The sequence below is a fragment of the Ailuropoda melanoleuca genome, chromosome 10 (assembly GCF_002007445.2).
Source record: "Ailuropoda melanoleuca isolate Jingjing chromosome 10, ASM200744v2, whole genome shotgun sequence".
Classification (NCBI taxonomy): Eukaryota; Metazoa; Chordata; class Mammalia; order Carnivora; family Ursidae; genus Ailuropoda; species Ailuropoda melanoleuca.
In genome coordinates, this window is record NC_048227.1 from 16,366,975 (window position 1) to 16,387,048 (window position 20,074).

At 54.0% G+C, this 20,074-nt stretch overlaps 3 protein-coding genes across 5 annotated transcripts; 2 read left to right on the plus strand and 1 right to left on the minus strand.

The window, feature by feature from the left end:
* Position 1: 1 nt before the first annotated feature.
* TBC1D10B (TBC1 domain family member 10B) lies at positions 2 to 10,282 on the plus strand (the record flags this gene model as incomplete). Its single annotated transcript, XM_011231776.3, has 9 exons — positions 2 to 894; positions 3,801 to 3,900; positions 4,196 to 4,303; positions 4,393 to 4,499; positions 7,484 to 7,598; positions 7,725 to 7,790; positions 7,972 to 8,161; positions 8,501 to 8,655; positions 8,754 to 10,282. Coding segments are annotated over 9 exons (2,379 nt in total), but the record flags the coding sequence as incomplete, so codon positions are not given.
* A 161-nt stretch (positions 10,283 to 10,443) lies between these two features.
* Positions 10,444 to 11,061, minus strand: LOC105240010 (sesquipedalian-1-like). The gene has a single exon (XM_034669555.1). It carries the CDS (start codon positions 11,059 to 11,061, stop codon positions 10,444 to 10,446), a length of 618 nt encoding a protein of 205 aa, XP_034525446.1.
* An 845-nt stretch (positions 11,062 to 11,906) lies between these two features.
* CD2BP2 (CD2 cytoplasmic tail binding protein 2) lies at positions 11,907 to 14,767 on the plus strand. Of its 3 annotated transcripts, XM_011231765.3 has the most exons (8): positions 11,933 to 12,059; positions 12,496 to 12,515; positions 12,601 to 12,704; positions 12,949 to 13,084; positions 13,207 to 13,364; positions 13,474 to 13,912; positions 13,995 to 14,101; positions 14,185 to 14,767. In XM_011231765.3, exons 3-8 carry the CDS (start codon positions 12,627 to 12,629, stop codon positions 14,293 to 14,295), a joined length of 1,029 nt encoding a protein of 342 aa, XP_011230067.1. In that variant the 5' UTR covers positions 11,933 to 12,059; positions 12,496 to 12,515; positions 12,601 to 12,626; the 3' UTR covers positions 14,296 to 14,767. The 3 variants fall into 3 exon arrangements, with proteins under 3 accessions (XP_002924816.1, XP_011230067.1, XP_019661025.1); XM_002924770.4 differs by lacking the exon at positions 12,496 to 12,515 and having other exon boundaries at positions 11,907 to 12,059; XM_019805466.2 differs by lacking the exon at positions 11,933 to 12,059 and having other exon boundaries at positions 12,375 to 12,515.
* Positions 14,768 to 20,074: the final 5,307 nt, after the last annotated feature.

The following is a 20,074-nucleotide window of genomic DNA, read 5'->3' on the forward strand; positions in this document are numbered from 1 at the left end:
CCCCTCGCCGCCTCCCCGCGGCTCCCGGGCCGGATCCGTCGTGGTGGTGGCTCCGGGGCCGCCAGTGACCACGGCCACATCGGCCCCGGTCACCCTGGTGGCCCCCGGGGAGGCGCTGCCCGCCTGGGTACCGGGGCTCACCCAGACCTCGGCCGCGGCCGCGGCCCCAGCTTCGACCGTCACGAGCAGCACAGTGGTGGTGCTGACGCTGGAGGCCTCACCCGAAGCCGCGAGGGCGCAGGTCTCTCCTGGCTCAGAACCGCCGGTGCCTGGGGCAGTGGCAGGAGCCGAGATGTCCATGGCTTTGGACCCCGGGGCAGACTCTCCGAAGACGGAGGAGGCTAGAACCTCCCCCGCTCCTGGACCAGGTACCCCCACCGAGACCCCCACCAGGACCCCTTCCAGAACAGCTCCTGGGGCTCTGACCGCCAAACCCCCGCTTGCCCCCAAGCCGGTGACCACAGTTGCCTCAGGAGTGACTGCGCGGGTTGCAGCAGTGACAGCAGGACAGGTGACAAGTGGACATGGAGCTGCAGCGGCAACATCAGCATCAACTGCACAGGCTCCTGAGGACCCCTCAGGGCCGGGCCCAGGCCCTTCAGGGACATGTGAGGCTCTGGTTGCTGTCGTGACGGTCACCCCAGCTCCGGAGCCTGCTGAAAACTCTCAGGACCTAGGCTCCACGTCCAGCCTGGGACCGGGCATCTCTGGGCCTCGAGGGCAGGCTCCGGACACTCTGAGCTACTTGGACTCCGTAAGCCTCATGTCTGGGACCTTGGAATCCTTGGCAGATGATGTGAGCTCCATGGGCTCAGACTCAGAGATAAATGGGCTGGCCCTGCGCAAGACGGACAAGTATGGCTTCCTTGGGGGCAGCCAGTATTCGGGCAGCCTGTGAGTACCCAGTGGGCACCCAGTGGGACTGCTTCAGGGAAGCAGAGGTTGGGGAGGAGGAAATGATACACCTTGCCCAGACTCCGGCAGCCCAGCCTCCTCTGAGGCTCCAGGGGAGTGGCTCCAGCAGGAGTGAGATTCTTGGTGATCCCTGTGGTGCCTAGAGCATCCTGAGGTTTTGATGGCACTTTCATGTTAGAGTTTCAGACCAGGTGTCAGGAGTTGTGGGTTTGAGCTTTGCTTTTAGTGTGTTGTGTGCCTTTGAGCTAGTGTCTTCCCTATTTCCGTGCCTCGGTTTCCTTCTCTATAAAGTGAAAGGTTGAATGATATGATACCTAAGGTCGTCCCAGGTCCTTGATGTGAAACTCCAGCTATGGGCCAGATATTCTGGAGACCTGGCTGGGCAGGCGTTCTGGTAGAGTTCTTTGGTCCCTGAGGAGGAAGGAGTCTGGGAGGGATGGAGGCGTCTCCCCTCCCCCATAGCCCTAGGTCTGATGGGGCGGTGAGAGGGGGAAGTCTGGTTGATGGAGGGGAGACCCTGAAGCCAAGGCTCCTCTGCAAAACAGAGAAGGGCAGTCTTGTGTTCTTACTGAAGGAAAGGGGTTGGGGGAGGCCTCTTCCCCATTTCCTCATCTCCCCAGCCCGGCTTACTCTTTCCTAGTTCCCTCCAGGGGCCTGAGTCACTCCTGATGTAGGAGTGCGATTGCCTCTGACTTCTTCCTTCCCTCTCTCTGGATCCTGCGCAATATTCCTGTACCCTTTTAACCTGCTGGTCAGTTCAACCTACAGCATCACCTGAGCACCCAGGTGCCAGACCTTGCCCTGGGTACTAGGATAAAATAGTTGTTTCAAGGTGCCCATCATCTAGAGGGAGAAACAAATACTTTAAGAGTTGGTTTCGATATATGTAAGGTTTAGCCTTGAGATCATCACAGGATTTTGTGAGCACCTAGGGAAGGGATCTTTTGCCCATTCTGAAGTCAGCTGAGGCTGGTCCGAATGCTGAAGAATGAGTAGGATTTAATTGTGTGTGTGTGTGTTGGGTGGGAGGCACCTGCCTGGGGTTGGGGGGGACACTTGGGAGGATGTTCTAAGCCTGTTTTATAATCTAACAAAAAAACAGAGAACCTTTGATTAAGCACCAACATTCTGGTCTTAGGAAGGCAACTGAAGTTTGACCTTGGTATTTTCCCATGCGCGGAGGAGGCATTGTCGTACCCAATTTATAGGCGAAGAAACAGGATTGAAGCAGTTGAGCGAATTGCCCCACTCACATCTGGATCTGTGTGACCAACTTTCTCCTCAGTACCACGCTGCCCTAAGGAACTTGGATTGAGTTGGATTTTAGTGAGCCCCTCTTGTGTGCCAGGCACCGTGCTGGTTGCTACTTCTATGCTTTGTAATTTTGTCCCCCTAAAATCTATCTTCTGTGTTGGATACTTCTGAGGCAAGACTGACTGGGGCACACGTTACGTTAAAAGCTTGTAGTGGCTCCCCACTGGCCACAGGATAAAGTCTCAAATGCTTTATTCTGCAGATAGGCTCCTTAGTATCTGGCTTTGCCAGCCTTTCTGGTCTTTTGTCTCACCACTCCTCACTGTGCACTTAGTACTGTGGTCCTGTTGAATGGATTGTAGTCTTTCCCCCTTTGTACTCCCACCTGCCAGGAATGCCTTTCTCCCCCTTCTTGTCTCAGTGTGTTCTGTTTAGTCCTTCATGGCTTATAACTCAGATGTCTCCTCCTCCAGGAAGCCTTTTCTGATATCCACTGCCCCTACTCCAGTCAGTGCCTCTTCTGTGCATTTTTATCATTGCATTTCCCATACCACATTGCAATTATCTCCCCTGCAAGCTTGTGACATTCTTGAGGGCAGGAAAGATATTATCTTATTCTTCCTGATCCTTAGTAGAGTTTGGAACTGACTTATGGTAGAAATTAATGAGAGGTGTTTTAGGGGCTTCTAAGACAAAAGAAACTAGTATTTAATGAGACCTTCCATTTACCAGTCCTTTATGTAGTTTCCCAGTAGCCCTCTCATAACTTTGTGATGTAGGTGGTGACATCCCTTTTTTATAGAAGAGGAAGAGAGTCAGGTTATCACTTGCCAAGATTCCCCAGCTTCTAATGGGTGGAACTGGGATTTGAGCTCAGGTCTGTCTGGAAACTCGAGCTCTTTCTTCCATTCCACTCACCTCCTGGTACTAGCTCCTACAAGTAACTGTTTCAAGACTCATGGGGCATCTTGAGTGTGAGGCTGTGACAGAACAATGGGCAAACAGTGCAAGGAAGACTTCATTTGCTTGGGAATCTAGGGTGATTTCAGGGAGAAGGAGGTGGAGGGGATTGCAGATGGCCCGGGAGATATCAAGAGTCTGATAGGAGGAAACTCCGTTCCTTCTAAGGAGGCAGAGAGATATATTGGTTCTGTGTTTCATTTTATGGGTAATAATTGCCATTACTGAGCACTTGACATTTGTTATCTCCTGTAACTTCTCCGTCTTACGAATGCGGAAATAGAGGCTAGAGGAATTCAGTGACTTGCCCAAGGTCACACAATGAATAAGTGGTAAAGTTAGAACTTGGACCCAGGTCTAATGCAAAGTGGGTCTGTACCCTCTCCCCAAACTTGTATGTGCCATAAGCAGGATTTGAACACACCCAACATGTATAGAGATCCAACATGTGAACACCAGAGATTCCTTCCAAAGAGAAGTCCTTTCAGTGTGATGAGCTAGGCACTTAGATGGCTAAGTGGCCAGATGTCCTGATATTTGGTAGCTCACAAAATGCTTTTACGTCCAGTCTCTCATTTCGAAACAGGGGAGGTAGCCTGCTTCAGTTCCACCAGCAATCCATGTTGTACACTACTGCTACTGACCCCTTCCATGCTCCCTTCATCCTGCAGAGAGAGCTCCATTCCTGTAGATGTGGCTCGGCAGCGGGAGCTCAAATGGCTGGAGATGTTCAGTAACTGGGATAAGTGGCTGTCACGGCGTTTCCAGAAGGTTTGGAAGGCTGAGTGGTGGGCAGGGCGATGGACAGGTTGGGAAGGGGGCAGGGAGGGCTCATGTGCTCCAGGGAAGCCATGTTAGTATTTGCTCTCTAGACCACATTGGGGGCAGGTGGTACTTGGGCCTGGGGGGAGGAGTAGCTTTAGAGATAGACGGCCAGGCCAGGTCCAGTGGAGTCAAGCCAATGGGATGTGTGAGGGGTGTGCCAGGAAGCCTGAGGACTGCTGGGGAAAGCCTGGAGGCTCTGCCAGCCCCTGAAGCTGCTGGCCTGCCTGCCATTCTGTCTTAGGTGAAGCTGCGCTGCCGGAAGGGGATCCCCTCTTCCCTCAGAGCCAAGGCCTGGCAGTACCTTTCCAATAGCAAGGAACTCCTGGAGCAGAACCCTGGCAAGTTTGAGGTATGTCCAGGGTATGGGGTTGTGACATGGTGTGAAGGGTATCATCAGTCCCCCCAGATCCTGAGATAATCCCTGCTGTCCCGCTGCAGGAGCTGGAACGGGCGCCTGGGGACCCCAAGTGGCTGGATGTGATTGAGAAGGACCTGCACCGCCAGTTCCCTTTCCATGAGATGTTTGCTGCTCGAGGGGGGCATGGGTAAGATGGCCTGACCACGTGGGTCAGTCAGCAAACATTGGTAGAAGGCTCCAAGTGGATACAGGGCTGGGTTGAAAGCAGTTCTTGCTCTCTAGGGCTTCTAGGAGAGTGGTCCTTAATGGATTGAGTGTCCAGCCATATTGAAGGAAGCATCCTGGGAGGGAGATTCTGACTTGGGGCTGGGGGGCTGCTGCAGGGGGGATGGGGAGGCACTACGACTTATTGAAGAGGTCGCATTTGAACTGGGTTTTGAAGGATAGAGGGGAGCAGAGCAGGAGGCAGGTTTTTCCTGGCCAGTGTTATGTAAGCTCTGTCTGGGATGTGTGGTTGGGTAGAGCTGAGGCTGGAAAAGTAGTTTAGGGCCAGGTCACCAAAGTCCTTTAAAAACTGTTCCAAGGCATTTGTACTTTTGTTCTGTATGCTCGGCTTCCCTGAGATGTGTATCTGTCAGTCCTTAGTAGTGTGCAAGATGGTATTAGGTGGCTCTCAGGTGGACTTTTTTTCATCAGTTGGTTCATCTTTTCAGCAAATACTTAATACCTGCTATCTGCCAGGCACTGGTCTAGCCAAAGATGACAGCAGTTAACAAGAGACAAAAATTCCTGCCCTTATGGGGCTTATTACATTTTAGTGGGGATAGACAATACATAAATAAGACAAAGAAGGAAAAGTATGTTGCCTGTGAAATGGTGGTAAGTATGAAAGAGGAGTTTGAAGCAAGAAAGGGGAATAGAGAGTGAGAATGGAGATGGGGTTACAATTGATCTGATCTGATTTGTGTTTTAAAAGTATCATTCTGGCTGCTGTGCTGAGAATAGACTATAAGGAGACAAGGACAGAAGCAGAGAGACCTGTGAGGAGACCATTTCCATAATCTTGGAGAGAGACCATGATAGATAAACCAGAATGGTAGCCGTGGAACTATGGGGAGAAGTGGTTGGGTTCTGGGTATTTCTGAAGGTAGAGCCAAAAGGATTTGCCAATGGATTAGATGTGGAGTGTGTGAGAGAGAGGGAGAAGGAGTGAGCGAGAGCGAGAGTGCAATTAAGGCTGACTCTTAAGGTTTGGGGCCTGAGAAACTAGAAAAGTGGAATTGTTATGTACTGATATGGATGGGGAAAATGGGAAAAAGGAAGTTAGAGGGGCACATCAGGAGCTCAGTTTTGGAATGTGAGGTTTGAAATACTAATTGGATGTCCAGATGAAGATGTCAGATAAGTTGGATGTATGCTACATGCAAGTCTGGAATTTGGGGAGAAGTTTAAAGTGAAGGTAAGCTGGAGATTGAGCACTGTCAGCCTCTAGGTGGGACTAAATCTCACCCATGGGACTGGGTGAGGTCATCAAAGCAGCAAGGTCAAAGATTGAGCAGCTCCAGCGTTTCAAGAATGGGAAGATGAGAACGAACCTGCAAGGGAGACTAGAAGCCGAAGCTGGAGAGGTAGAAGGGAAACCAGGGCAGTGTGATTTCTGGAAGCAAATTGAAGAGGGGTTTCAGGACCAGCTGTATGAAATACTGCTGATGGGTCAAGTAAAGTCAAGTCTGCAGATTGACCTCGGGACTCAGCACAGTGGAGGTCACTGGTGACCTTGATGAGGGCAGTTTTGCGCGGGGCAGTGGGTTGAAGCCTGACTGCAGAATGGGTGGGAAGAGCTTGATGACAGCGAGCCTGTACCCTGAAGTTTTGCTGAGTAGGTAAGGAGAGAAATGGTGTGGTGCTTGGAGGGGGAAGGGAGGTGGTCAAGAGACTGTTTTTTTAAGCAAGAGGAAAGAACAGATGTTGGTATGCCAATGGGAATGATCTAGTAGGGAGAGAAAAACTGATGATGCAGGAGAGGTGGGAGGCTTGCCGGGGTGATGGCCCGTGAGGTGAGAGCGGATGGGGTGCCGTGCCCAAGTGGAAAGGCTGTGTTTGGCGAGGACCACAGACGTTTCACCCACAGCAACGGGGGAGGAAGCAGGGACACATGCATGTAGGTAGGTGAATGAAGCATGGGAGCTTGTGGGAATTACCTGTCTACTTTAATAGGCATTGGGTAAAATAACTAGTGCATCCAACCTGACATTTCATGGATGCTGTTGCAAAGTGGAGAAAACATATTAAGTGAAAAAAAGCGGGGAGGTATGCAGATAAAGCACAAGTGCAGATCACACTTCAGTGACTGCATTTTCAGATAGAGGGGGTCATTTTACTTTTTTCTGGGTAAGAAATGAAGGTCTGAGCTATGGAATGGCTGTGGAGGCAGAGAAAAGGAACAGGCCTGAATGAAATTCAAGAGGTAGTGTTGAGAAGATGTGGTGATTAGCCATGGGGAGTGATGAAGGGCTCTCTTTTCCAATGTGGGAAATGGAATTTCCAGACATGGGGCAGCCTCCAGAAAGAGGTGCAGTTCTAGGGCAGAGCTTTTATTCTTTTGGATGCAGAGACAAGAGAAAGGTCTGAGGCACAGCTGGCTTCCCCAGCCTTCACCAAGAACCAGGGCCCACCAAGAACCAGGGCCCAGGACATGGTGGTGGGGACCTGATTCAATCCAGTGAGGCAGATGAGGCGGGCCCTGCCCCGGGGGAGCCCCTGCTCCGGGGCGCTAAAAGCATTCAGACAGTGCGACAGGAGGGCTGTTGCTGCAGGCAGTGAAAGCGTCCGAAGAAAGTGACCTTGAAGGATATGGCATGGTGGCAGATGAAGGAGGGAGAGAGAGCACAGCCGGTGTGGGGGAACGGGTAGGAAGCATGTGGCGTGTGCAGGCAAGGGTGGAAGGCTGAGCCTGGAATGCTTTGGCTCTGGTTGGAGTCTGTCGCTTCACCCTGATGGGCAGCACCAGGAACGTCAGTGGAGGTGTGTGGTGGTGAAGCTCTGAGGTTAATCTGGAACTGGATCTAGGAGGGGTCTGGAAGGGGGTTGGTTAGGGGGAGCAGGCTTAGTTTGGGGCAGAGAGCCCCCAGCTCCTGTGATTGCCCTCATGATCTTGTCCAATACCCACAGGCAACAGGACCTGTACCGAATCCTGAAGGCCTACACGATCTACCGGCCCGATGAGGGCTACTGCCAGGCCCAGGCCCCAGTGGCCGCCGTGCTGCTCATGCACATGCCTGCTGAGGTCCGCATACCCCGGTCCTGGTTGGGGAGGGCCTGGGAGGACCTTGGCCTACGGTGGTGATGGGGGAGCACTCTACTCCCTGTTTCTCAGGTCCCATCCCTCCCCCGTTGTTCTTGCCCTCCTCAGCAAGCTTTTTGGTGCCTGGTGCAGATCTGCGACAAGTACCTCCCCGGTTACTACAGTGCAGGGCTGGTGAGTGTCTGAAGGCTGGGTGCACCCAAGGCTGCAGGGAGGTCCTTGTCCTGTCCCACCTGCTGCCCTTTTGTCTCTGTGCTCTGGGCCTCTCCCACCGAGATGAGGATCCCCTCCTAGGGACAGTGCTACCCCAAGGGGGTCACCAAAGGCCTCTTCTCACCGCTTCTCCCACCTGCAGGAGGCCATTCAGTTGGACGGAGAAATCTTCTTCGCGCTCTTGCGCCGGGCCTCCCCTCTTGCACACCGGCACCTGCGGCGGCAGCGCATCGACCCCGTGCTCTACATGACCGAGTGGTTCATGTGCATCTTTGCCCGCACCCTGCCCTGGGCGTCAGTGCTGCGTGTCTGGGATATGTTCTTCTGTGAAGGTACTTCTGGAGCCATTCAGGCCATGAGGGGTCTGGGGTTTCCACGGTGGCTGCCACAGAGGGGCCTGCTGCCAGAAGGTACGTCTGGGGCCTAGGCTTCCCTGTATGCAGTCCGGGGGCTGGAGAAACTGGGGCCTGGTCTTGGCTCTGCCATCAACTGGTGCCTACTCTCCGTCCCAGGAACCTGAAACCCATGGCAGCTCATCTCCGTGGGGCCTCCGTTTCCTCATCTGTGAGGATGGCAGTAAGACAGGGATAGGGCCTGTGAGGCCCTTCTACATGGCACGGGCTGCGATCCCAGCCCTGATCGCCCATGCTGTCATTTCTCTGCCCTTGCAGGCGTCAAGATCATCTTCCGGGTGGCGCTGGTGCTGCTGCGGCACACGCTGGGCTCGGTGGAGAAGCTGCGCTCCTGCCAGGGCATGTACGAGACCATGGAGCAGCTGCGCAACCTGCCCCAGCAGTGCATGCAGGAGGACTTCCTGGTGCACGAGGTAGGCCGCGGCCGGCGTCCACCTGCACCTGCTTCAGCCCGTCCCGCCCTGCCCTTCACCCTCCCTTTCATTCTGCTACCCATTCCTTCTTGGTCTAGGTGACCACCCTCCCGGTGACAGAAGCACTGATTGAGCGAGAAAACACGGCCCAGCTCAAGAAGTGGCGGGAAACCCGGGGGGAGCTACAGTATCGGCCCTCTCGGCGACTACACGGCTCCCGGGCCATCCATGAGGAGCGGCGACGGCAGCAGCCACCCCTGGGTCCCTCCTCCAGCCTTCTTAGCCTCCCTGGCCTCAAGAGCCGAGGTTCCCGGGCAGCTGGGGGGGCCCCCTCTCCACCCCCTCCTGCCCGCAGGGCCAGTGTTGGGCCTGCCCCAGGGCCTGTGGTCACCGCTGAGGGACTGCATCCAACCCTTCCTTCGCCTACTGGCAACAGCACCCCACTGGGTTCCAGCAAGGAGACTCGAAGGCAGGAGAAGGAGCGGCAGAAACAGGAAAAGGAACGTGAGAAGGAGCGGCAGAAACAGGAGAAAGAACGGGAAAAGCAAGAGAAGGAGCGGCAGAAGTGGGAAAAAGAGCAGGAGAAGGAGCAACAGAAGCAGGAGAAGGAACGACAGAAGCAGGAAAAGAAGGCCCAAGGCAGGAAGCTCTCGCTGCGTCGAAAGGCAGATGGGCCCCCAGCCCCCCAGGATGGTGGGGACAGGTCCTCGGCATCTGAGGCCCGGCAGGATGCTTACTTCTGACCTCTGTCTCGGGGCTGGACTGCATGGCCTCCCTCTTTTTTCCTCAGTCAAGAGTAGGCCTGGCCTGGGGTGCTGCCCCAACTTCTTGGGCAGGCTGTCACTCTTTCTGGGGAAAGCGGTTTGGCTCCCCAACTCCTTGCCAGCTGCTGATCCCTATGCAGCTGGGACAGTGAGTGCACGGGGCAGCTGCCTTCCTTGGGGCAGCCGTGAACAAGTGTGGAGCCTCTCACCTCCAGTTAGGCCCAGCTGGGGTCTCTGTCACTCCTGCCCCAATTCCCTCTGGGGTCCTGCCCAGGTGCAGTCCTGATTGGCCTTTTGTCACCTCAGGGGTGACTCGGCGATGGGAATCAGCAGTTTTCAGATTCTTACACCAGTTGCTCCCCTTATCCATGAGTGGAGCTGGGTTCCTTTTTCCCTTCTTCAGCTCTGCCGGTCTTCCCCTCTTCCTGCCTGGGGGCCAAGGCTCTCCTCACTCTACTTCTGGACATCTCTGTGTTGTAATTATGTACAGAGGACCTGGTGGGTCCAGGGTGGGGGTGTTCGCTCTATCTTCTGTCCTTCAGTTCTCCTTCCACAATGTTCTTGCACTCGTTTATTTAAGGGGACATGCACTGGAACAGGAAATGTCCCCCCTCTCCCCACCTGCCATCCTCCTTGCTGTCTTTCCTCTTCACCCATCTTCCTGTGTATTCTCAGGCTTCTCCTGCTTTGTCTCCACCAGGGTCCCTATCTTTCACCTTGTTTCCCCTCCAGTCCCTATCTGGGGAAGGGGTGTTCCCTTGAGCTCCAGGAGGTGGAACCCAATGTTTACATTCTCTTCTGTCTCTATTCCCACCCTGTGCGGCGCTTTGAAGAATCAGAAAAGAACTTGCTGTTGTACCTGGGCCTGTCTCCTGCTTTGTTATTTGATGATGGGGTTAGAATAAGGACTGGGCAGGGGGTGGGAAACAATGGAGCAGGCCGGCATCTGGGTGTTTACTGAAGCAGCTGGCTGGTCTTGGCAGGTAGGTACCTTTTGGCCTTTGGTCCATCTTTCAGTCACTCATCAACAACTGCTGAGCTCCTGCTCCTCCTCTGCCGGGGATCTGCTCCTTCCACTGTCCCTGGCCTGGGGCCTTCTACGTACCACCTGCAGCACCCGGATCTCCTTCCCAAAGTGCTCGTGTAACTCCTGGAAGCTGGAGGGGGTACGGAGGGCGGCTAGGAAGCCACCGACCTCTGGGGGCGAGCTGGGCTCTTGGCCAGCTGCCTGGCACAGCTCCCGGTACTGGGCCTCCAGGGGGGGTAGTAGCACCACCAGCTGCCTCCAGCTCGCCCCAGCCAGCGCCCACAGCCAGGCTTCCAGCTCTTCCTGGTTTTCTGCTGCCAGTTTGTAGGCACGCCCACCTGTGCCCTCAACCCTGGAGGTCAGGATGGTAAAGGCATAGGGTTCTGTGGCCCCAAGGCGTGGCTCCACCTGACAGTTTTCCAAGAGAATGAGGCCCAGGGGTGTGTGGTCTGCCTGGTTCTCCAGGTAGAAGAGGAGGTTTCCCCGGAGGATGAACCAGCGGCGTTGATAGCTGGTATTTCGGGCTCCCTTCTTTAGCAAGATGCCCTCCCGGTCTGGAGCCTGTGTTCTGCATCCACGGAAGAAACTGAGCACGGATTTTTGGTGCAGTTTCATGGTAGTCCAATCTGGGAGCAAACCCTGGGGGCAGGAGAGAGGAGGGATGGTCCTAAGTCCAGTGGGATTTAAGACACTGACCTCAAGAGGTAGAGGTCTTGCCCCCACAGCACTGGGACCCACACCTCCCACCACCAGCTCTGCCCCTTGTGCCAGTTTACAGACCCAGGGCAGGGACCACCGGCCTGGGCCCCTATTTGCCTGCTGCTGTGGTTCGAGAGAGGCACTGTTGCCCCTTTCCAGGCCTACCTGAGATCAGGGCACAAGAGACTTCTGGCCTGGGTACTGGGCACGGGTATCACCGTCACCTTTCCGGTGATGGCTCTTGCCACCTCAGAAACCAGGAACTAGCCCAGGGGATAGGCGTGGGATAAGTGACTTCCCCTGGGTCCTAAAGAGAGCTGGGTTCGGCGAATGCCTCCAGAGCCATCCGCGGCCTCCCCTCGGAGGGGAAGAGCAAGGCCGCACCTAGAAGTGGACAGAACTGGACCCTGAGTGGAAAGGCAGGATTCCCAAGGAGATGGTGAGGGGCAAAAAGCTCTTGGCCAACCCTGGGGAAGGGTGACTCAACCCTGGAAAGGGAAACAGGCCGAAACCCACTGTCCCACTTTGGTCCTCCATCACGGTCCTGGGCTCCCCTTTAAGTAGACTGCGCTCCACTTTCTCCCCAGAGCCTCTAACTGCTATACGAGGGAGTCGAAACCGCATACGGCCACCCCTCTCATCTGATCAGGGTCTAGGTGTTCATACGTCCCCTGTTCTCGCCATTGTCGCCCCACACTGCTCACGTCATTCTGGCAAGGGCGGGGTGGTCTTCCCCGCTCAGTGCGCACATCCGCCCGTTTCTCCACTTAGTCCTCTGACTTGAGTGAAGCCACTTCCGGCTTTCTCTGGCGCCTGCCGCAGTTCTCTTCCGGGTGATGGCGGCCGGTGCCCCGGACGTAGCCCGGGTGAAAACCTCTCTTTTTCTTTCTTCTCCACCTCCTGTGGATCCTTAGGTGAGCGCGCGCGGGTGGGGCTCCTCGAATCCTCGCGGTTCTGCCGCCCCTCTGATTTGTATACTTAACCCAAGACAGTTGGGGGTTACCCCGCGGAGTTGGGAGTTCGGCGCGAGGAGGAGGGGGGCGGCCCGAAGGCCAGGTCCTGGGTCCGCCCGGGCCCCGCGGGCTCTGAGGGAGCTGGTGGTGTAGGAGCGGGTGTCAAACAGCGGAGCCCCGTCGCACCCAGGACTGCGGGGGCCAAGAATGGGGGGTGCCTGTGGGGGGAACCTGTCTCCTTTCGTCAAGGGTGGGGGTTGCCCGTGGGAAGCCCCTCCGCGCGTCCGCCTCTCCGGCCGGTCTCCAGCAACTCTTTTGGACCAAACCAAGCCCCGGGGGCCTCCTGGCTGCCAGCTTTCCTTTCGGCCCCTGATTCTGTGCTCCCTCTCCTCCCAAGCTGGATCTAGTGCGTACCAGGTGATTATTTGTTGTGTTGGGGGCCCTTCGGCGGTGAGTAGCCTCGCCCAGTTCCCTTAACCTGCACCCTTTCACCTCGGCTCAGCTTGGGGAAGGCCCCTCTGTGCAGTCATGCCAAAGAGGAAAGTGACTTTCCAAGGCGTGGGAGATGAGGATGATGAGGATGAAATCAGTGTCCCCAAGAAGAAGGTGAGGGGGCCAGACTCCTGCATTGTGGGGAGGAGTGAGGGGAGGGAAAGGGAACTAGAAGTTAGAAGAGAAAGAAAACTGGTGGGGACGAAGAACGGGTAAAAGGGCTAGCTTTTCCATGTTCTCTGGGAAATGGGTTTGGAGAATTTTCAGTCAGAGAAAGCTTTGAAGAAAAACCTACCTAGGGTACTTTGAGAAATAGATAGTAACGTGTCTCTCTCAACTTGCTGGCTCCTCCTCACAGCTGGTGGATCCTGTGACTGGGGCAGGGGGTCCTGGGAGCCGCTTCAAAGGCAAACACTCTTTGGACAGCGATGAGGAGGACGATGATGATGAGGGGTCCCGCAAATATGACATCCTGGCCTCAGAGGATGTGGAAGGTGAGCTAAACTCAAGAACTGATGCTGCTGGAGGAACAGATAGCGCTTCAGGGGATGTGGGGCAAGGAAGGCTTTGTCTCTTTTCGCTTGCTCAGCGTGGGACACCTGTGTCTTTGGTGCAGGTCAGGAAGCAGCCACACTCCCCAGTGAGGGAGGTGTGCGGATCACACCCTTCAACCTGCAGGAGGAGATGGAGGAAGGCCACTTTGATGCCGATGGCAACTACTTCCTGAACCGGGATGCTCAGATCCGAGACAGCTGGCTGGACAACATTGACTGGGTGTGGCCCACGGGTTGACAGGGCCGGGGGCCTGGAGGCAATAAGTGCTGGGCTTGGGCCCTGCTCACAGTTTGTTGGAGATAACACCCCCCTTGTTTTCATATCATAGGTGAAGATCAGGGAGCGGCCACCTGATCAGCACCCGCCGTCTGACTCAGAGGAAGAGGACAGCCTGGGCCAGACCCCAATGAGTGCCCAAGCTCTCCTGGAGGGCCTTCTGGAGCTGCTATTGCCAAGAGAGACAGTGGCTGGGGCACTGAGGCGTCTGGGGGCCCGAGGAGGAGGCGGCAAAGGGGGCAGCAAGGGGGCTGGGCGGCCTAGTTCCCCCCAGCGCTTAGATCGGCTCTCCGGGTTGGCTGACCAGATGGTGGCCCGGGGCAACCTTGGTGTATATCAGGAGACAAGGGAACGGTTAGCCATGCGGCTGAAGGGGTTGGGGTCCCGGACCCAGGGACCCCCTGAACCCACGCCCCCACCCTCTCTGGACATGTTTGCTGAGGAAGTGGCAGAGGGGGAGCTGGAGACTCCAACCCCTACCCAGAGGGGAGGTAAGATTGGAAGGCAGAGGAGGCGTCAGGGGGGCAGGGGGCAGGGCACTTGAGGCCCAGATGGCTTTGCCTGTTGTTTTAGAAGCAGAGTTGCCGGGAGATGGTCTGGTGGACGTGATGTGGGAGTATAAGTGGGAGAACACGGGAGATGCTGAGCTTTACGGGCCCTTCACCAGCACCCAGATGCAGGTAAGCCCCTTCCTCCTTCCTTCTCCTGCTGCTCCCCACCCCCCATATCAGTCCTTTCCCAGCTCTGCTCTCTTTTCCTGCAGACCTGGGTGAACGAAGGCTACTTCGCAGATGGTGTTTATTGCCGGAAGCTGGACCCTCCCGGTGGACAGTTCTACAACTCCAAACGCATTGACTTTGACCTCTACACCTGAGCCTGCCGAGGGCCCAGTTTGGTGTCCCCTTCTTTCCTGGACTCTCTGGAGGAGGCCCCAGCTGCCTCAGGCAGTGAGGATTTTGGGGGCCATTTTTCAGTCAATTTTCCTTTCCCAATAAAAGCCTTTAGTTGTATATCAGGGCCTTGGCTGTGCTGATGGCCAGAAGCCAAGGCCCTTCGTAGCCCCTTTGGACTCGCCTCATGAGTGTTTCCTCATGAAGTCCCTTCTTGGGAGTTTCTGGTCACTTGAACCACCTCACCTTTGTGTACCACTCCTGGGGCAGAGCCAGGGTTCCCAGGTGGCCTGTGGCGGCCCCACCTTCACTGTGCTCACCATGTAAAAAATCCCTTTGCTCACGTGCTGTTCTCCAGTATTCTCGGAGCAGGCTTCCTGTTTTGCTGTTCTTAGGCTTCGGCTTTTAGAACCCCAGCGTCTGTCTTTGCGGCCAGTAAAAGATAGAGCACCAGAAGTGGAGATTTTAGGCCTCGAAGGGCTAGGACGTCTGTTGGGGGTGAGTAGGAAGCCTGGTATCCATTGGCTCCCCAGGGGTCTCAGGCTCCTTAGGGGAAGGGCAAACTCAAGGCCCTTCAAGGCCACCTGGGCCAACCATTGAACGGACACAAAGAGGGGCAGTGCCTCCCTGGAGCTTGCACAGCGAAGCAGAGGGCTGGCCCAGACCCAAGGGGCTTCTTTCCCAGACCTTTCTTGGTACCTTTGAGGCCCTGAAGCTTCCATTTCCTGGGCTCCCCCAGTGTGCCTGGTATGGGGCTAGTACCTTGAAGGAACTGAGTGTTAACTAGGGGGCTGATCCCCTTCCAGGAATTGAGATTCTGGGGAGTGGGGTTGAGAGGGAGACAGGCAGGTATAATTGGGCATAACACCTCCCACCTCTCCCCAGGGCTGCCTTATGCCTCTTCTCTCTTGTACCAAATGAGGTTGAGCCCTCCACTTTTCTACCTCAGCTGCTCATTGGAGTCTCGGGGGAGCTGTAAAATGATTCCTCGGATTCTAAATGAATTGGTCTAAGTAGCGGCTTGGTGGCTGGGGCTTCTGAAATCTCCCCGGTGATTCCAGTGTGCGGACAGGTGGAGAACCACACCGGGCATAACTGCCGTGACTCGGGTGTGCCTGGAACAAGGGGCCACTCCCCGGATTGCCGCGGCAGTGGCAGAGCTGAGCCCGTGTGGCCGGGGCTCTGCTGGAGTTTGGTGCGGGCTTGCTGAGCACCAGAGCCCTGGGTGGAAGGAGCCAGGCTGGGAAGCAGGAAGACGAGGACAGGCCAGGGATACTTGGTGCCCCAGTGAGGGCTCCAGCTTCTGTAATAATCGGGTCCGTGCTAGTGCCAGCCCAGACTTGGTGTTCATTGCCTCTTAACAAGTCTTTTCTATGTCCTTAAGAGAGATACCCTTGCCAATTACATTTACAAGATGTCATTGATTAAAAGGTGCACCCTGATTTCAGAGACGTTCAGAAGTAAGAAGCAACACAGCGCTCCCCTTTAGAGCCCCAGTGACTGGTGGGGGAGGTGTTTAGTGTTTGGTGAATAGATGAAGGCCAAGGCCACCTCAGGCTCCACCTATCCAGAGCCGACCCTATCTTCCCCTCACAGCATCCTCCTGTGTTCACCATTTTGTTTTTGTTTTTTCCAAATTTTTGAGAGAGCTGGGCAGGGAGGGGCGAAGGGAGGAGAGAGAATCTTAAGCAGGCTCCACACCCAGTATGGAGGCTGATGCAGAGCCTGACATGGGGCTTGATCTCGGCACCCTGAGCTTATGACCTGAACTGAAATGGAGAGTCGGATGCTTAACCCACTGAGCCACCCAGGCGCCCCAACCTCCCCAATGACACTGTAGGCAGAATAATGGTCCCCCAAAGCTGTCCATATCCTCAACAGAATTTGTGAATATGGGACCTTATGTGGCAAAAGAGACTTTGCAGGTGTGATTAAATCAATGAGTTGGAGGGGTGGTTCTGGATTGCTAAAGGTGGGTGGTCCTACAAAGTGTCATCACAAGGGTCCTACAAAGTGAAGGCAGTCAAGAGGGTCAAGGAGAGGGAGGTGAAGGTGTTACACAGAGCTGCTGGCTTTGAAGATGGAAGACAGGCCCATATGCCAAGGAATGCAGTGGCCCGTGGAAGCTGGGGAAGGCAAGAAAACACTTCTCAGAGCCCCTACCAAAGGCAGCCCTACTGAGGATTTGAACCCAGTGAAAACTAGTGTGGACTTATGACTTCTAGAATCCTGATAAAGTTTGTGTTTTCAAGCCACTAAATTTGTGGTTATTTGTTACAGCCCCAGCAGGAAACTCACATACCCCATAGAGGCATTCAGCCTGTCCCCCTGTGGCCTTGTCCCTATTTCAAGCCCCATCAGCACTTAACTCCCTTGCCTTTCTTAAAACAGCACGTGTACGTCTGTGTGTACGCACGTACATATGTAATTTTTCTTCAGCCTTTTATATTTTACAGTTGTTTTGTAGATTTACAGAAAGGTACAAAATAGTACAGTGAGCTCGCCAGTTTCACGTACTAGCGGCTTTCAGTGGTACCTTCATTATAACTAAGGCACCAACATGACTATTTTTACCAGCCGCCCTATGGAGATGTAACGCACCCGTTTGAAGTGCACAGTTCAGTGGGGGTGTTTTAGTAGATTCATAGGGTTGTGCAGCCATCATTACAATCCAATTTTAGAACATCTTTGTGTACCCTAGAAGAAACCCCACCCGCCAGCAGTCTCTCCCCCTTCCTCCCCACCCTCCTCATCCTCCAGCCCTTGGCAACCACTAATCTTACTTCCTGTCTCTACGTAGAGTTGCCTATTCTGGCCATTCCGTACAAATGGACTTCTGAACATGTGGTCTCTTGTGTCTCCCATGTCTACTTCTACTTAGCCAGTTTTTGAGAATCATCCATGTAACACATAACAGAGTACTTTGTACTTTTTTATTGTTCAATAATATTCCACCGTATGATATATGCTTTATTACCATTAACAAAACCTCACACTTTCTTTGGGTTTTACTCATTTTTCCCCAATGTCCCTTGTCTGTTCTAGAATCTCTTCTGGGATTCCCCTTCACATACAATTGTCATGTCTCCTTAACCTCTGGTCTGACAGTCTCTCAGACTTGTTTCTGCTGACTTGGACAGTTTTGGAAAAGAGTATTGACTAGTTATTTTGTAAAATATTCCTCAAATGTGGTCTTTTTCTGTCTGGTATTTTTCTCATGCTTTGATTTGGGTTATGGGTTTTGGGGAGGAAGATCATGGAGGCGAAGTCCCTTCCCTTTTACTAAAAACGTTTAATGGCCCCATTTCCCTCAAGATGAATTTCAACAGCTTGAAGCTGGCTGAGAAGGTCGCCACGGCCTGGCTCGAGCCAGCCCCTCCAGCTCCACATTGCCTTTGCTTTCCTTCTCCCTTCTCTCCCCTGACTCCAGGCTCCAGCCTCCTCCCAGAACAGGGCACTTTCATTTCACCAGGCCTGGACAGTGATGCCTTCTCTCTTCTCTATCTGGGAAAGACTGATTAATAGATGCATGTTGTACTTAGGTCCGAAGCCTCCTTTTCCTACAAGGCTTCCCAAACCACTCCCCATCCCCCAGGTTGGTCAGCGTTTCTTCCACTGTGCCCAATGGCACAGAAGCCTGACACCATACCCAGAGCAGTTTTTCTTGGTCTGTCTCCACCAGTTAGCCTGAGACTGGGGATCAGGGCTGATGAATGAATAGGGAATGAGCTAAGTCTTTCTTAGTCGTGTGTGGGACACTCCCCTCTTGAGCAGGACCAGAAACTTGGGACTGGTGGGGCTATTTGCTGCCACAGAAGGGGTGAGCTATGACCTGGAAGTGTACAGGTGTCTAGATCCAAGAGCCTCAGGGAGTAGGGCCGAGGGGTCGGTAGGGTCATTCTTACCGGGGTGTCCCTGGGGCCATGGGCAAATTTCCAGGGGGGCTCGAGTTCAAAGCTGCAGATGTCATCACTGTATCGAGGACATGAGAACCTCTGAAATGCAGCCTTTTGTCTTTAGTAGGCCATTTTCCAGAAGACTAGCAGGAGTGGGAGAAGGTGAGTCTGGGCTTAGGGTGTCACAGTCTGTCCTGGGGATCTGTGGGGTTTTGGGGGAGACAAAGACCATGGAGGACGGCAAAAAGGAATTAAAAGAAGCAAAGAGTCAGGCTCCACAAAGCCCATGGAGTTGAGGGGTGGGGCTTAATGCCTTTGAGACATCTGTCATCCCTTCCAGACCCACCTGGCTGGCTTGATCCCTCCTTTGTGGGTGGGGTCGCTGAACGCCAGGCTCCCAGTCAGTGGGAAGGCCCCGGGACTGAGCAGCCTGCCTTCCATTCTGCTTCCAGCTCGAACCAAGCTGAAGCCCTGGAGATGCCCAACTCTTCTGGACACTCACACCCAGAGGAATGTCTTTCAAGGGTGGATTTGGAAGATGTTTTACACGAGGCCTAAGGGTCGGTGATGTTCCTTTCGGTCAGTAGCCACTTCTGAACTGCGCATGGAGGCCAGGTTTGCCCCTTGGTCCTTTTTGGCCACTCCCCAGGTTCAAGGGTATGCTTTTCTGTGGTAGGTTCAGCAGCCCCCAGATGGCTTTAGCCCCCTCCAAGGGACCATCGCAGCACACATCTCCCTCGGGCCTGGTGGGGGCTGCTGCTACCCTGTCTCCACCAGGCCCCCTGTTCTCCAGGAGGCTGGCCTGGGCCAGGTTGCCCTATAGGTAAGACCCCTCCTACCTGTGTAAACACGGCATGTGACAAGCCTGTGCAACCCCTGCCTGAGATTTGCTTGGGCAGCCTCTGGTTTTCCTGTTCTGATGCTATTGTTCTTGCTTTCGGTTTCCGGTCTCCACCGACTACCCCACGTATCTCTGCTCTGCAGCCCCAAGGGTGGCAGCTCCAGTGCCCTGTTTTGGACACATTTCTCTGTCTCAACCTCTTTGTCTTGCTTAATCACAATGTCGGCTTTTCCCAGGCTTGAAATGAGATAACTAAACCTATCTGTGTTTGAAAGGGAAGAAAAGGGCATCTGGCATTTCTTAAGTATCTAAATAAGTTAGGAATAGTATGTTTAATCTTCTCGACTCTCCACTATTTAGTTACAAGTTTCCTCCATTTGCTGATGAGAAAAACGAGGCTCACAGAGGTGAAGTGAATGGACCTATCTAACGTCACACAGCCTGAAAGTGGCAAAGCCAGCATTTGAACCCGGGTCTGTAGGATCCCAAAGTCCAGCCAGAATATTTGGCGAAATGTCCGTTCCAATTTTTTTTTAAGATTTTATTTTATTTTTTTTTTAAAGATTTCATTTATTTATTCGACAGAGATAGAGACAGCCAGTGAGAGAGGGAAGACAAGCAGGGGGAGTGGGAGAGGAAGAAGCAGGCTCATAGCAGAGGAGCCCGATGCGGGGCTCAATCCCAGAACGCTGGGATCACGCCCTGAGCCAAAGGCAGACGCTTAACTGCTGTGCCACCCAGGCGCCCCTAAGATTTTATTTTTAAGTAATCTCTACACCCAACGTGGGGCTCAAACTCACAACCCTGAGATGGAGAGTCACATGTTCTACTGACTGAGCCAGCCAAGCACCCCTTTCCTATTTTTTGTCTATTATAAAATTGGGTTGTTTGTCTTATTATTATTGAGTTTGTAGCAGTTATATACATTTCAGATACAAGGCCTTTGTCAGAATGTATTTTGCAAATATTTCTTTGCCTATGGCTTGTTTTTTAGCTTCTTTTTAATCAGTATCTTTTGAAGGGTGA

Excerpts from the sequence above, each read along its gene's own strand:
- LOC105240010 (XM_034669555.1), bottom strand. The coding sequence starts at position 11,061 with ATGAAACTGCACCAAAAATCCGTGCTCAGTTTCTTCCGTGGATGCAGA.
- CD2BP2 (XM_002924770.4), top strand. The coding sequence starts at position 12,627 with ATGCCAAAGAGGAAAGTGACTTTCCAAGGCGTGGGAGATGAGGATGAT. Across the intron at positions 13,913-13,994 it reads AACCCCTACCCAGAGGGGAG|AAGCAGAGTTGCCGGGAGAT; the intron begins GTAAGATTGGAA and ends CTGTTGTTTTAG. Across the intron at positions 14,102-14,184 it reads TCACCAGCACCCAGATGCAG|ACCTGGGTGAACGAAGGCTA; the intron begins GTAAGCCCCTTC and ends CTTTTCCTGCAG.